Source organism: Microplitis demolitor, chromosome 1, assembly GCF_026212275.2.
Source record: "Microplitis demolitor isolate Queensland-Clemson2020A chromosome 1, iyMicDemo2.1a, whole genome shotgun sequence".
In the NCBI taxonomy this organism is placed as follows: Eukaryota; Metazoa; Arthropoda; class Insecta; order Hymenoptera; family Braconidae; genus Microplitis; species Microplitis demolitor.
The window spans coordinates 7,548,767-7,565,128 of NC_068545.1; the positions used below are offsets into that span (position 1 = coordinate 7,548,767).

The 16,362-nt window shown below is 26.8% G+C and overlaps 2 protein-coding genes across 6 annotated transcripts in view; one reads left to right on the forward strand and one right to left on the reverse strand.

The window, feature by feature from the left end:
* The window catches only part of LOC103574251 (protein still life, isoforms C/SIF type 2), a 112,476-nt gene extending 97,377 nt beyond the window's left edge, over positions 1–15,099 (forward strand). For 4 of the 5 annotated variants that reach the window (XM_053743017.1, XM_053743024.1, XM_053743020.1 and 1 more), the window contains 5 exons: positions 2–178; positions 255–442; positions 10,593–11,002; positions 11,104–11,325; positions 14,598–15,099. In XM_053743017.1, the coding sequence (XP_053598992.1) occupies positions 2–178; positions 255–442; positions 10,593–11,002; positions 11,104–11,325; positions 14,598–14,776 (1,176 nt within the window). In that variant the 3' untranslated portion in view covers positions 14,777–15,099. The remainder of the gene's footprint in view (position 1; positions 179–254; positions 443–10,592; positions 11,003–11,103; positions 11,326–14,597) is intronic. The other variant, XM_053743022.1, reaches the window with a different exon arrangement.
* On the reverse strand, positions 3,318–5,933 carry LOC103574250 (uncharacterized). Its single transcript, XM_008553661.2, has 2 exons — positions 5,675–5,933; positions 3,318–4,181 (listed from the first exon to the last, which is right to left on the reverse strand). The coding sequence occupies exons 1-2, from the start codon at positions 5,770–5,772 to the stop codon at positions 3,461–3,463; spliced, it is 819 nt and encodes a 272-aa protein (XP_008551883.1). The 5' UTR covers positions 5,773–5,933; the 3' UTR covers positions 3,318–3,460.
* Positions 15,100–16,362: the final 1,263 nt, after the last annotated feature.

Consider the following 16,362-nt stretch of genomic DNA (forward strand, 5'->3'; position numbering starts at 1 on the left):
GCCAATTGATTTAAGTCCTGGTGATTTACTTTACTATGGCGGCGTTGAGTGGCTTAATATTTCCGACTTTTTGGGTAAAATTAAGAAAGGACTCGAGCTCCATGCGATGTGCTTCGTATTTAAATCCGCGGTTGTATTTTTATGCAAAGAGCGGTTGCGACAGAAGAAAAAACTTATGGTATAATAATAGTTTTATTATCAACTTATTTAATATTAATTATCGAGACAATTAAAAATAAATAATTTTATCCAAGGGCGTCTCGACTAAAACTAATTCCAGTGAAGTGGAAATAATTCGTTACCAAGTACTTATTCCGGTTACTGAAGTTCAAGTACGAGCCAGCTCAGCCAAGGACATGGAGTCTCATTTTCTATGGGAATTAATTCATTTAAGAAGTCAATTACAGAGGCGATCGGAAAAAGTTTATGTTTTATCAAACAGGTATTTAATATTTACTTTATTAAATATTTAAACTCTGTTAATTTTCTATTTTTTAATTAATATAGTATCATAAATTATTTTAATAATTTAGATGATTTCATATGAAAAAAAAATTTTTTTTTAATATAGATAAGCTAAAATTATATTTAATACCAGAAATTTTCTTAATGACTAAGACATTAATTAATTCGATATCACATTAAATTACGTAAATAAGATCATTTGATGATATAAAAGTACTAAAATTTATTTAAACATTGAAATGAATTAATAGTATTCATGATTTTGATTAATTTAATAGGAAATAAGGCTATGGAAATAATTTATTTACTCAGTTTCCTCAATAATTACTGTTACTTTATTTAATTGTAATCGGAAATAATATCTTACTCATCCCTGATTAAAAGAAACAATTCAAATCGATTCAAAATAATTCAAAAAAAAAATTTTTTTAATTGTTTTAAATACTTTTGAATCGACAAAAAATAGTTGAATTTCTGGTTCGTTTAAGCGATTTAAAGAGATTCAATCCGATTTAATTTTTTAAATTGGTTTGAATACATTTTAATCGACAAATAGTAAAATAATTTTTGATTCGTAGGTAGATTTAAAACAATTCAAAGCGATTTGATATGTCGAATAGTTTTAAATACTTCTGAATCGACAATTAATAGTTAAATTTCTGGCCCATATGGAGATTGAGAACAATAAAAACGATTCAGTATTTCAAATTGTTTTGGATACTTTCTAATCGACAAATAATATTGTATTCTCGTTTTGTATGGAGATTCGAAATGATTAGAAACGACTTGTTTTATTCTAATTATTTTAAATACTTTTGAATCGACTTATAATAGTTGAATTTCTGATTCATAAAGAGATTTAGAACAATTGAAAACGATTCAGTTTTTCGAATTGTTTTGAATACTTTTGAATTGACAAATAATATTGTATTTCAACGATTCGCAAAATAAAAATTTTCTTGCACCAAGTAAATAATTATCTTGAATCGAAATTTTTGTCCTCAAGTCAACATGTTTTGATACTTAGTAGAAAAATTTTTACTTATTTCAAGAACAAAGATGTGTTAGTTTTTTGTGGCAATATTGCATTTTTTGGTTTGAAGAAATTTAAATTTCTCGGAATTAGAACTATTCGCCCCAAAAAAATTCATTAAAAAAATATATTTAACATATGTATAAAATGTTTTTTTTTATAGCTACCTTTTCGCCGATTTTTGTATATATTTCATATATTTTAAGTGTAATTTAAACACACTAATGCAAAAATTGAAGAAACAGAAAAATTATAGAATTTCTTAAGTGATTTTTACAAAGCTATAACATTGTTGAAAAAAATCTTATCGAGATTTAAAAAAAAGCATTTAAAAGCCTGAAATCTCTAGTTTCAATATATTTTTATTAACATTTATTTAGAGCTACGACTATTGCGCAATCATGAAAAATACCGCGAGACAAAAATCTTCCAAATTTTTTTTTTTTTTCCTTCAAAGAGTTTACAGGCCGTGGAAAATTTTGTAGCTACACCGATCGAAATTAGAGATTTTAGATGCTTTTTTAAAATCTTGATACGACTTTTTTAACTTCCCGCTAAGAAAATCGATGATTTTCAAAAAATTCGAGAAGTTATTGGTTTCACCCCGATTTTCAAAAACCGGGTTTTCATCATATGTCGACGTTTGAAGCTATTAGGATGCTATTCTGACATTTTCAGAGTGATGTTTGTCTGTATGTATTTGTTTGTATGTATGTATGTATGTATGTATGTATGTATGTGTGTGTGCAAGTGTGTGTGCGGATGTAAACCTCTTATATCTTTTTAATGAATGAACCGATTTAGATCGTTCTTGCGGCATTCAAAAGACTTTTTCTGAACTCAGATTTTTAGAAAATTTAAAATCATTTACTCAAATAGACTGTGAGATATTTAAGAAATACGAAAAAAAAAATTTTTTTTTGTTTTTCTTTTTTCTTGGATATTTTGAAAACTGTCGGATCAATTAATTTCAAAATCTAATCAGCTCTATAGAACTCAATAAAGGCCTTCGATTACTGCCCAGAACGTTTCAATCGGTAATCCGTTCGAGAGATATCATTGACGAAAGAATAAAAAAAAATCGTTATTTTTTAAGACCCGGAAAATCAATTTTTCAAGTGACTATCGATTTCAAGTGGAACTTCATACTCTGCCTTACTATGTAATCATATCATATCTTTCAATGTCTCTCCATTCCCCTGTTAATTTTTTTCGTGAAAAAAGCACACTTCACGAGGGTCCAGGGGTGGAGCCCTGGTAGGGGTTGGGAGTGAAGCCAGATGAAAATAAGAATTTTCAATTTGTGCGAACGCAGCAAGAGGCGGGAAAATAGTTATTTTCAATACTCATGTGCAAAGGTAGGGGTTCCAACAGGCTAGGAGTGACGTCGCGAGTCTGATGTTGTGGCGCATTCTCAACAGACCGAGGACGTTTTTATACGGGCGAGCGCAGCGAGACACTGACGGCAACAAACTTGATGGCCAACGAACTCTTTTGAGTAGTGTAAGAACCATCTCAATTGAGAAATTCATTAAAAAAAAATGGAGACTTTACACACACACACACACACACACACACACACACACACACACACACACACACACACCATTCTGAAAATAATCAGAATAATTTTCAAAACCTCAAAATGTCGACATCTGATGAAAACACGATTTTCGAAATGCAGGCTGAAAGCAATAACTTCCCGAATTTTTCGAAAATCGTCGATTTTCATACCGGGAAGTTTAAAAAAATGGGGATCATCTCATTAAGAAGCATAATTAATTAAAGCTTATCAAATAATTTTTCCTTAATATGTAAATATATTCTAGTTTATCTTTATTTTTCAAACCAATGAGTTAGTTTACATCAGGTGCTGCTAAATAACTATTTGTAAATTAGATAATACATTATAATTACATACAGTCAGATTTACATAAAAATTCCAGAAATATATCAGTTTTATTAAGGATCTATTACATTCGGCACAACTAGTTTTCCATCTATATAACGAGGGAAAAAGTCATAATGAAATTTTTCAAAGCTGGAATACTTTGGACTGTAGTAATCTTTAGTGTCAAATGATTTTTTTTTCTGATTTCCATTCTCTGTAGGAGGTTCAATTCCAAGTTGACCTTGGTTACTATAGTCTAAAGGTTTCGAAACTTCCTTATTTGCGTAATAAGCCCTTATGATATTTATTTGTTCTTGGGATTCGAGGTTTTTAGGTTTAGTAATATTATATAAATCACGGAGAATAGTCTCGAAGTATTTATACTTAGGATTATCGTAATCTTTTGAATTGTAATGGTATATTATTGAAGTAGATCCAGGTTCCGGATCCGATGATTTTGTGGTGTTTAAAGAAACGTCTTTAATATGTCTAATTCGTTCAACGAAATCAAATATTGTAGGATGTAACTTTTTCTCAGCATCGTAAAATTTATTTATAGTTGAAACAGTTTTCACTGTTACATTAGCACTTGTTCTAGATTGAGTTGTTGAATTATTTTTACCAAGAGAATTGTTATCCTTAACTTTTTCAAAACCATATGGGATATTAATAGATGCAGAGACAGGAATTGAGTCATCTTCGGTTGAACTTGTAGATTCAAACTTATTTGACTTAACAGGTGTAGCATCACTCGTATTTATTGGAAAAGCTCCATTTTGCTTAACATTCGATCTGTTAAAATAAGAAAACATTTAAATATCTACTTTAATAAAAAAAACTAAAATATATTCTCTTAAAATTATCATAACATTTTTAAATAATAAATTTTGTGTAATTATGCATAAGTCCATACTGAATTTTTTATTCCAAATACAAAACTATTCACATTAAAATTTTTTTTTTAAATATACCCACGGTGGATTAGCGGTAAAAATTTATACAAATAAGTAATGAAAAAACAATTTTTATTTACTTTACACTGTAAAAAATTTGCGGAGTGGATGATTTTTTATTTATTTAATTCCCACAGAGTGAATTTCAGTGCAAAGGGGAGTTTCGGAAAATATTCATTTAAAACAAAAAATTACTGATACATAGTAAGCTTAGGTCTTTGACATTTTGATATTTATGTTGAGTATGGAAATAATTACAAACGCCCTTTCCATATAGGGGAGGGAGATGGGGGGGGGGGGCAAATGGACCCCTTAAATTTTGGGGACCAAAACTTGCACAAATACAATCCACTAAGTCGCAATTATCGTATGACTTACATCAATCATCCCTGATTAAGAAAAATGATTTACTCCAAGCTAAATGTATATCTATAAATTAGTCAATTCAAATTGTTTTAAATCATTTCAAATTATTTTGGATCATTCCAAATCTTTTTTCTTCATCATGCATACCACGAGATAACATTTCAGATTGTACCGAAATATCAAATATTCCCATAAGAATTATGTGACTATAACTATTCAATGATTTAATAATTTCACTATGCATTATATAAATTATAATTTAGTGAGTTACTAAAATATTTTATAAATTAAAACACAGTATTTTAAGTTTAATTATTAATATCTGAATCAATTCTTTATTGAAATAATTATGTTTCTAATGAGCAGCTGTTTCTATTAAATATAAACTCCGAGTGACGGAGTGAATTCGGATTGAAATAAAATCCGTATTCACTCCAGATTCAGTCCCGATTTTTACTGTGTATTAATGATAAAATGAGAGGAAATTAAAATTAAATAATTTAAAGAAAAAGATTTTAGACGAGGGTGACGTTGACAAGTATCATATAGAGTTGGAAATAGTTCTTTATCTCGTGCCACGTACTATATTTTTATGATCACCTGAATTTAAGCTTATAATTTAAAAAAGCAAGATGAAACGAGACAATTTATATGAACATGTAGCATGTATATGAATTAAACTGCCAACTTAGTGTGTTAAAGAACTAAAAACCAATAATTTTAAATCCTCTAAATCGCATTGGCCTGAAATAAGCTCGTTTCGTCTGGCTGGAAAGTAATTTCAATGCAGGTGACTTACAAAAAGAAATTTTTTCATGCACAAAAAAAACATTTTCGAAAAAAGTTCAATAGAATTATTTCAAACAAGTTGAAATAATATATCCTGATACTGACTTCAATATTTTTTGTCTTCACAAGTTATAAGATCAATTGTAACATAAAAAAAATAATAAATTTCATACATACTTTATCGGACGTATGCCCAGATCTATTGCTTCCTTTGCAAATATCAGTTCAGTTCCAAAAATAAAAAAAGTAAAGAAAATAATTTTATACGACATCATGTCTAACTTTTAAGAAATATTAAATTCTACTGATAGTTATTGACGTACTGAGTTTCAGTAAACGACCAAAAACACTTTATTGTTATCGTTATTATTATGCTCATTAGTCTTTATCTATCTTAACTTTCTGATAATGCTTTACAAAGTTTTTCTCAGTACTAATCACATCGAAGGCAATGGATAAAAAAAATTTTTTTTTATTGATCGCTGCATTTAATTATCTTTACGTCAACAGAGACATGGTATTAACAAAAAATTATATTTTTAGATATTAAGAATATTATTGATTATAACGTAATTCTGAACTTTCCATTTCGTTTATTACTATTAAGTTGTTACGATAAATATTTTATTAAATAATTCAGGAAAATATCCGATGAATTTATTATATATAATAATTTATTTTTGAAAATAATTCCTTTGTTTTATTTCATTACATGTAAAACGCATTTATGAGACAAATTATATTATCTTGATCATTTATGAAACATAGTCATTAGCGTGCTTATTAAACGTTCAAGACATCATTTTTATTAAAGTTATCGAGTATTTATCTCTAATTAAAAAAAAAAAAAAAAAAAAAGATAACGTTTCAATTTCAAAAAATTAATGATTATCAAATATTATATATATTTCTCTTGAAACAATTTTTTTATATAATTATTGAATGATTTTATGTACGGCTGCCCGATTTCAAAATTCAATGCATGAGAAATTTGCCTATTCATGTCTGATCGAGCCTGGTATGTGGGATTAAATTTAAAACCTTAGTTATAACAAAATATAACTAACTTAGTTATAATTGTATATAGTTAAACATAGTTTTATATAATTATATAGGGCCATTTTTTTATCTATAATTTTTTTACCCGGATGGGCATGAACAGACATGAACATACCTGATCAGACCTGAACATGCCTGGCCAGGTCTGGTCAGACCCGATCATTTTTTATATCTAATCAGACCTAAAGACTCATGCCTGTTCATATCTGATCATTTTTCCCGGGATTTTTACATGTAGTCCACTTAATTTACTCTTAACCGTTTTAGGGGCAAATTAATTAATGGATTTTTTTTATTGAGAGTATGAAAAAAATTCCGTAGACCACGAAAATAATAATAAAAAAGCTCTATTCGGCCGCGTTTTTTAAATAAATAATAAAATAACAATAGGGATGTCGAGATACTGTGTATTTTCATTAAAAAACTTTTATCTATTAATGTAAAGCCCTATGATGACTGGTATTAAATTAAAGGGCGATAAATTCTGAATAAGAAAAGTCAAAAACCAATCTCCCGGGGTTTATTATGTTCGCGAAAATAAAAAAAATCCATTTATCAATTTGCCCCTAAAACGGTTAAGAGTATATTAAGTGGACTAATGGAAGGAAAATTCCATAAAAATTTAGGATGTTAACACCGTAATCGTGGACTATACTTTCATTAGTATCAATTTTTAAATGTCTTATTATAAAATTTACTAAAATAAAAGCACCAATTATTAACACTAGAAGAAAGAAAATTACAATTCCATTTTTTTCACTATATTAACGATGAATATTATTGAATTTTTATTTTGACATTGTCTTAATCAGTCTTTTAACTAATCAAATTCATGTTTTCTGATAATAATAAATTAAATTTACTAATAAATTGTAAGCGATTAAATAAATTATCCGAATACACCAATTATTGACAGGTGAAAAACCCGACTGTTCTAATTACTGTTGCTCCAATTATTAACACACATAATGCGCATGCGTAATTGATCTGTAGAATTTAATATGAAAAATCAAGTCTCTAATTAATTACTAATTTATTAATTATTCTTCAATTAAACACGAAATTATTCAAATATTTTTAATTAAATGAAAATTAAAATCGATTAATCCCTTTTTAAAACAATTTAATATATGACATTCGCTTTCTGTCAAAACTGTTCAAAAGGTGGCGCGGTGCGAATGCTATCAATTGTAATACCATCTTGAAAAAAATTAGTAGACATTGATTCCAATAGCGAAAACACGAAGCAGTTGGAATTAAAAAGGTTGTTCGAAAAAAAAGTGTTAGTAGAAACCAATCGTTAGGATCTTCAAGCTATTAACATGCATATTGACAGCTTAAAAAACCAAAAACATTAAATGTATACATAAATATAGAACTAATAAGTTTTACTACATTTATTAATGGCATACTTCATTAATACTTCATTAATATTCTATAAAACGTCCTTATTTCTGAAGTTTATTCTAGTGAAAATCAAAAACATAAGTAATTTCATTATAGAGTGAGTTTTATTTAAAAACATGGATTTAGAATCAAAAATAAAATATTATTCATTTAATATATAAAAAAAAAAAAAACAAAAAACAATGAACATTGACGAATAATGTACCTGAAAATCAAAACGTTTTTCACCGAACAAAAATAAAAAAAACGAAATGAAAATTACAAAATCTTCTGGATCGAGATTTCGGAAATCGTTCCTTATGTCAGCCGATAATTGCAGGCCTGCCCCAACTACCCCTTAAGTCACCTCTAGAATCAAATTACATAAACTATTTTCATTTTCGTTTCGTGAAAAACGTTTTGATCTTCAGGTACATGACGAATAATGAAATAAACTTCCATTTAACGACAATGATTGATTATTGATTAAGCTGACTTATACCATTCAAAGTAAATACATATTTCCAATGATTTTATATTACTCCCTGATTAAAAATACTCATTGAGAGGGATTGAAAATTTTTTCAATCCTTTTCAATCCCAACAGAGGTTTTGAAAAGTATTGAATGGGATTGAAATTTCGATCATTTGAATACTTTGTAATTCTTAAAATGGAATTCAAAAGTATTGAAAAGAATTCAATCTCTCATCATTTCAATACCTTTTAATTCCAAAGTGGAATTCGAAAGTATTGAAAAGAATTCAATCTTTTATCATTCCAATACCTTTCAATTCCAAAGTGGAATTTGAAAGTATTGAAGGGGATTAAATTTTTTATCGTTTGAATACCTTTTAATTCCAGAGTGGAATTCAAATATATTCATCAGGATTCATTCTTGTATATTTTGAATACTCTTTAATTCTCACCCTGATTGAAAATACTCACTGAAAAGGATTGAAAAAGATGAGAATTTAATACTTCTAAATACTTTCTATACCACCAGATTTTCATCTGGGCATAAAATTAATACTTTTCGATTCTATTGAATCCAAAAATATGAGAATTTCTGAACTTCCGAGGAATTGAAAAAGATTCAAAAGAATTAATATTTTTAATCTTTCTGAATACTTTTCAATACCAAAATAATATCCCATTTCGGGTCATGTGTGCGATTGAAAAGAATTCAAACGAATTGAAATTTTTGAATCTTTTTGAATCCTTCTCAATACCAAAAAAGTTCAATATTTCGGATCGAGTGTTCGGATCGGAAGAATTATTCGATAAGGTAATTCGGTATTAAGCTAATTTATGAAGATTTCTATTCGATATCAAGAAATTGAAATTTCACATTTCTTACACAAAAAAAATTCTTATAATCATAATTGAAATAAAATTTATGATGGGCATTATAACAATTATATTGTTCTAATTACTTAGATTTTTATTCGTGCAAGGTAATTATAATTTTCTTTATAACGAAAAAACTGTAAAACATTGAAAGCGGAATTGATTTGAATGTTTTTTAATTCTTTGCTGGTTCCTGAATTTAATATTATTTTGTTGAAAGAACTTTAGAAAGATTCAAAAATTTCAATTCATTTTAATTCTTCTCAATCCTACACTCGATTCGAAATATCGAACTATTTTGGTATTGAGAAGGATTCAAAAAGATTCAAAAATTTCAATTCATTTGAATTCTTCTCAATCCTACACTCGATTCGAAATATCGAATTATTTTGGTATTGAGAAGGACAAAAAAGATTCAAAAATTTCAATTCATTTTAATTCTTCTCAATCCTACACGTGCCCCGAAATGTGATATATTATTTTAGTATTGAGAAGTATTCAGAAAGATTAAAAATATCAATTCTTTTGAATCTTTTTCAATTCCTCGCAAGTTTAGAAATTCTCATATTATTTTTGGATGGAAAAGGATTAATTTTATGTCCAAATGAAAATGTTGGGGTATAGAAAGTGTTCAAAAGTATTCAATTCTCATCTTTTTCAATCCTTTTCAATGAGTATTTTTAATCAGGGCTATGTATAGTCAGGGAATTTTTGAATTATTTGACTAGAATACCTGGAAGAGTCAGGGAATTACAATCTCAAAAATCCGTGGCCACCTTGACTACTTTTTATGGTAAATTATATAAATGAATAGTTGAAATTTTTCGAATTTGAATAAAAATTTTTTAATTTATTATCTCAGTTCTTTATAACAAAAGTCATAATTGAAACTTCGAAATTCCCTTAACTGTCTCGCTAATGGTCTTGTTAGCCTATTTTCAAAAATTTTAAAAAAGTTTGTATACTTTATAACATTTATGAATACGGTAAATTAAAAATTTCATCGACTTTTTAAGCTTTCTGAATCATTATAAAATCAATTTTTTTGAACAATGTTGCGTTATTTGGGTGTATCTAAATTATTTTACAAAATTTTATGATTCACGAACCTGCATAGTATGATATTTATTCAGAAACTGCTATAAGGTAGAGTTTACTAGACCTCAATTATTGAAAATTTTATGTGATCAACAAAATTCTATAAAAATTAAAAAAATTATATACTTGATAATAAATAGATCTTTTTCATTATTTTAAAAAAATAAATATCATTAACATATTGATTAAATTTTTTGATTACAGTACCACAGAATTTAGAAATGCATTCCTTAAAACAATACGTCAAATAATTCGTGAATCTGTACGAAATATGAGTATACCATCAACGAAACCAAATATAACTCAACCGCCGATGACAATGACGCCGCGAATGTCTACCGGGCATGTAGAAAAATTTGATAAATCGCAAAATCAAGGTCTCAATAATGGCACCCTATGTACAACTGGATCATCAGCCGGAGGAACAGCTGGTACATTGTCAAAAAAAGTTGTAAAACAGCAAATATTATCGAATACTTTAAATTCACGGAGAAAGCACAGTCATCCAAAGTCATCCGTTGAACACGAAAGTTCTGAAGACAGAGATGTTGATGATATCCCAATTCAACAAATTTCATTTCGTACTCGTAGCAAAACAATCAGTGATACCTCAGGTGCTAATTAATTGTCATTTTTATATAATATAAAAATGACAATTTACTTTTATATTTTTTACATAAGTTATTATTTTTCGTGTGGCAATAAATAATTTTAGGTGAAGTAAAGATTGATATGGATTCAGGAACAAAGTCTGAAGGTGAGGAGGACTCCCAGGCTTTTTTAGGCGAGAAAAAGACTAACTTGGGACGGACACCAAATCATCTTACGCTGAGTACAACATCTACCATCTCAGTTGGTAGCACTGGCAGTCAAGCCAGACTCATTCAATCCTCACATCAGCCAGAGAACTATCAACCCATTTCAGTCAAAGAACTTGGTAAGAGGCGTGCTAAGTTGCCTAAACGAGTTAAACATTTCGATCCGTATAATGAGTTGCCGGTGTAGATAAAAAGAACATATAAATATACATTTATCTTTATTTATTTCCATTTTTTTTTAGTTTGGAAATGCATTATAATCTTTTGTTGCAATGATGTAGCATACGATAGGTTTTTTTTCTATTAGTAAAGATAGATTGATCATTCTTTTAGAAAACTTCTCGTATATCTCTAATCTTTGATATTTATTAAACTACTGTTAATATTTCATTTAATCTTTGAATTATGCAGTTCTGTAGATTCAATTACATATGAAAATTGGAAATGATATTTTTTTTTGTTTTTATCTAAAAGCTCTAACCATTTTTAACTTCACTCCAATTGCATAATTTAAAAAATTTTTTGAAAGAATATATCGCTGGCGGATCCGAATTACGGTAATTTACCGCATTTTCCCTAACATACGGTATTTCTACAGAAAATTTGCCGCAATTAACGGTATTTTACAGTGGATTACGATCAAATACGACAATTTACCGTAATTTGAGGCATTTTAAATGTAAGTATCGTAAGTGTTTTATTTTTGCAGTTTTTAGAGCCCTAAGGGATTTGAATTACGATAAATTACTATAATGACTTAATTTACGGTATTTTGAAAGAATTACGGTAAAACAGCGGAAATGACTGCAATTTACGGGGAAAAACAGTATTCTACGGTAAAGTGCGGTATTTTACGTTAAACGCAGGCCTTTGAGAGCAAAGGCGCGGTATTTAACCGTAAAAGTGCAGCAAGCCTGCGGTATTTTGCCGTAAAGTAAAGTATTATACTGTCAAAATAATAAAACATACGGTGATTACGGTAAGAATGCCGCAAATCATGGTAGATTCCAGTACATTGCCGTAAAATTTCGTAAATGATCGTAAATTGCGTTAAATTTGCGGTAGAAATACTGGATTTACGAAAAACGTGGTAACTTACCCTAATTCGGATCTACCAGGGAATGCAATACTTTACTTTAAAGTAAAATACCGCAGACTTACTATAATTTTACGGTAAATTCCCGTTCTCTTACTGCAGATTTACGGTATCAATAATGTGGTTTTGCTATGAAATATCGTACTTTTGCCTGAAAGCACCGTATTTTACCTATGAGACCGACAAAAATTTTCCGAGTACCGTAAATTACGGTAATTACTGTAATTTACTGTAATTCGGATTCACCAGGAAAAAAAAATTAACACATCGAATTTTAATCCAAACTTTTAATTGAGGCCTCAGAATAATTATAAAATAAAAATTCTTAAATAAAACTTATAACTTATAATTTAAAACCGAGAAGTTGACAAAAGAATTATCAAAACATAAATAATGTTAAAGTAGAAAAGTTAATAATTACATATTAAATATTAATTAAATCATTAATTATATTAATGAAATAAATTAATAAATATTGATTAAAAATAGAAATTAAATAAAATAATTGGTAACGGGTATTTTTAAAGTTTAGCAATCAGTTGCATGTATTTCTCAATCATAGGCGTCGACTTCTGGATTATATTTGGTTGGAAAGCTCTATAAAATATTTACGAATAACGTAAATTATTGCACGCTTTCCCGGCACGTTTCACCTTGAACAAAAAAACAATTATTTTGCTGCATTGTTTATTAATTTAGAACGTTTAAACAAAAACAATTTTATTATTAGTTTAAATTTAATCCGTGTAAGAAAAAAGTGTTGAAAATATTCCACATGAGGAAATTGAAAATTTCCGACTATTTAAAAGCTTGCAAATGTGAAAATCTATGAAAACTCGTCGGTATCATTATTTTTTTCAATTTAATCTGAATTTTTTTTTTTTTTTTTTTGTGATATTTTCAAAAATTTTATTTTGACATTTTTCATTTCTTCGTAAAAAGTTAAAAAAAACAACGACCGATAATTATTAAAATAAAAATTTTGAAAACAAGCTTCTACGAAGTTTTTAAAAAAACTTCTACGAACTATTTAAATAGCATATTACACACCTAGGGCAGTAAAGTGAGAAATGTCTTAGATCACATGTAATTGTTGGCCGAAGCGAAGCCGACCATTGGTCACGTACCTTACATTTTTCAAAAAGTTTAAAAAAACATTTACAAAAAGTATTAAATCGACTTTAGTTTAAAATTTGCTTGAATTCAATTTTAATTTCTGAATTGTCTTAAATATTAAAGTTTCTCATGCGGAATATTTTAAAAACTTCTTTTTTTTACGGGAAGTTGTTTAAAAAAAAATAAAAAACAATTAACTGCAATTATTTATTTAATTATTATTATTAATTATATTTTTTGTATATAAAAAGGTTGAGGATACCCAATATATAGAGGATGAAAATATAATTACAAATATCCAATTCTTCTATGCATAGTAAACAGATGCAATATTTATTGCTTGATAAATAAAATAACTAGCCCGTAAATAGAATGGGCAAGTGAGAAAGCTTGATTTATAATCTATAATTTAATGATGTAGACAGCAATAATTTTAATCATATTCAGTATTTTGATAATGATTAATAATAAAATAATATATTTAATTGCGTACCGTATATAATTATAATAAATATAGTATAAAATTATTATTTAAAAACAAAATAAGTCGGCGCCTATGAATGAAGACCTTTTTTAAAATCGTTTATTATATTTTTTAAAAGTATATATAATTTAGTAAAGTAAATAATTTATTCAACCCTTCGTCCGCCGCGCTATGAGTGCAGCGCCGCAATTTTTATTAAAAGATTACTTATTAAGAAAATAAATTCCCTAGTCTTTTGAAATTTTATGAGTTTTTAGTATCGAATGAATGAGTGATAATTATTTTTCCGATAAGTATTTCAAATGTTAAAAAAATAATTTTTTTTTGTTAGAAAATCTGAGAAACGTTGAATATGTTCGAATTTACAGCACAGTGTTGCCAGTTACCACCAGTGACACATTTTAATCTTATTTAATTCATCTCTTTCTTTAATATTTTTATTTAATGAAAAATTTTTATTTTAGTAAATAAATTCTAAAAAAAATTACAATTGTCTAATCGTATGAGCTTGTGTGGTTTTAATTTTTAAAAATCATAATTGTGATACTTGGCAACACCGTAATATTAAATACATTGCGGTGGAACACCGCGGCGCGACGAACGGAGAGTGGTAATGAATGAATAAAATAAAAAAAAAAAAAAATAAAACGTGATTGATAAGTTAAAAAAAAACAATTGTACGTCGTTATTATCAGGTTCACCAATTTGGAAGCCGCGGGAACTACCGTCACTCGGGGAAGCCACAACATTGCCGCGAAAGGGTAAGTCGACCGGTGAATTTGCAGACATTAATTCGGCTCATAGCGCCTCCCGAAAGTCTTTAATAGAAATAAATAACTGTGCTCAACAATCTAACTTTAATAATCACGTTTAGTTAAGTTAACTATTAATTGATTAAGTTAATTAATTAATTAATTAATCAAATAAATAAGTAAAAAAAAAATAATAATAATAGTATTAACAATAATAAATAAATTATATTTAACATGATTTAAAAATAATAGACAAGAGTTGATTATTTATTTTATTGATTATTAATATTATTTATTGATTTATTACATAAATAGAAAATTATATTTTTATTGCTGTTCATGTTTTTTTTTTTTCATTTTTTAAAAATGCGTAATAAGTCAACACAAAATTAATATACGTAATTAAAAAAACTGATTAAGAATTTGAAATTAATACAAAGTAAAAACTGACTGATCTTATGATAAATCAATTTTTTGTTAAAATATATATATAAAATATTATTTAATATTTCAAGAAAAAGATTAATGTCACTCTAGATATAAAATAAAATTAGCAGGGATAATAAATTAGTTATATATGATTAATTAATTAATTGGATAAAAAATAATAATTTCAATACGTGAACAGCAATAAAAATATTTTCTGTATATAAATCTTGCTGATTATCAAGTAGAATATATTTAAAAAAATCATAACTAAGAATAAAAAAAAAACGAAGTGTTACAATGACTACTTTAATGATAAAGAAAAATTTATGAAAAAATCTTATCTATAAAATGCAAGATAAAATATTTAAATATATGTGTATAAATATATGACGCTCTATCTATTATAAAATGCGTTTACGTACATACATTGTTATTATGCATACAGCAAAGTTTGAACCTTGAGATATATTATACAACAAACTAATTATTTTTATTTAAAATAAAATTAAATTAAAAGAAAAACATACATTAAAAATTTATTTATTTAATTTGTTTGGGTTTAAATTTATAAATGAAAATTTTGTTGATTGCTAATCAAAAACAAATATTTTAATGTTCATGATTTTTAAAATTAAAAATAAATCAAAGTAAAATTTATTATATAATAAATAAATGTAATATATAGTTTAAAAATTTTTGTTATTATTATTATTATTATTACAATTTTTATTTATTTTATCGAATTTCAAGTTCACGAAGTAATTGATTGATAAAATATAATAAAATATATATCAATAATTTATTTTTAAATGACTGTTAATTTTAAAAATCTTTAAACTAATTTATTTTTACCATTACTTAAAGAATATGAAGATCTTTAAATAATCACTCATTAAAAACAAATTATTGTTACTAAAAAAAAAAGTCTTAAAATTTCATATTAATAGAACTGAAAATTTACGAATTATAAAAATAATATAATAAAATACTATCAATAAATAGTACACGGGTGAAGAATATTTAAATAAAAATATTCATTAAAAAATATCCAGATCATGCTGTTATAATTATCATTATTAATAAAAAATAATTGTAATTATTTATTGATATCAACATATTACCAATGAATGGGTTAAATAATATGTAAATTAGGCAACAGAAAGTATCCATTAGAAGAATACCTAAATGCAAAATAAATATTAAAAAACAATACATACATTAATTACTAATATATAAGTATACAAAGTTTGATTTTAAATAAATGTCAGAACAAATTGAA

What these genes read in the sequence shown, in the direction of transcription:
- LOC103574250 (XM_008553661.2), bottom strand. Translation starts at nt 5,772, where the DNA reads ATGATGTCGTATAAAATTATTTTCTTTACTTTTTTTATTTTTGGAACT. An exon ending in CTGGGCATACGTCCGATAAA is followed by an intron (nt 4,182 to 5,674) that starts GTATGTATGAAA and finishes TTATTTTAACAG; the next exon opens with ATCGAATGTTAAGCAAAATG.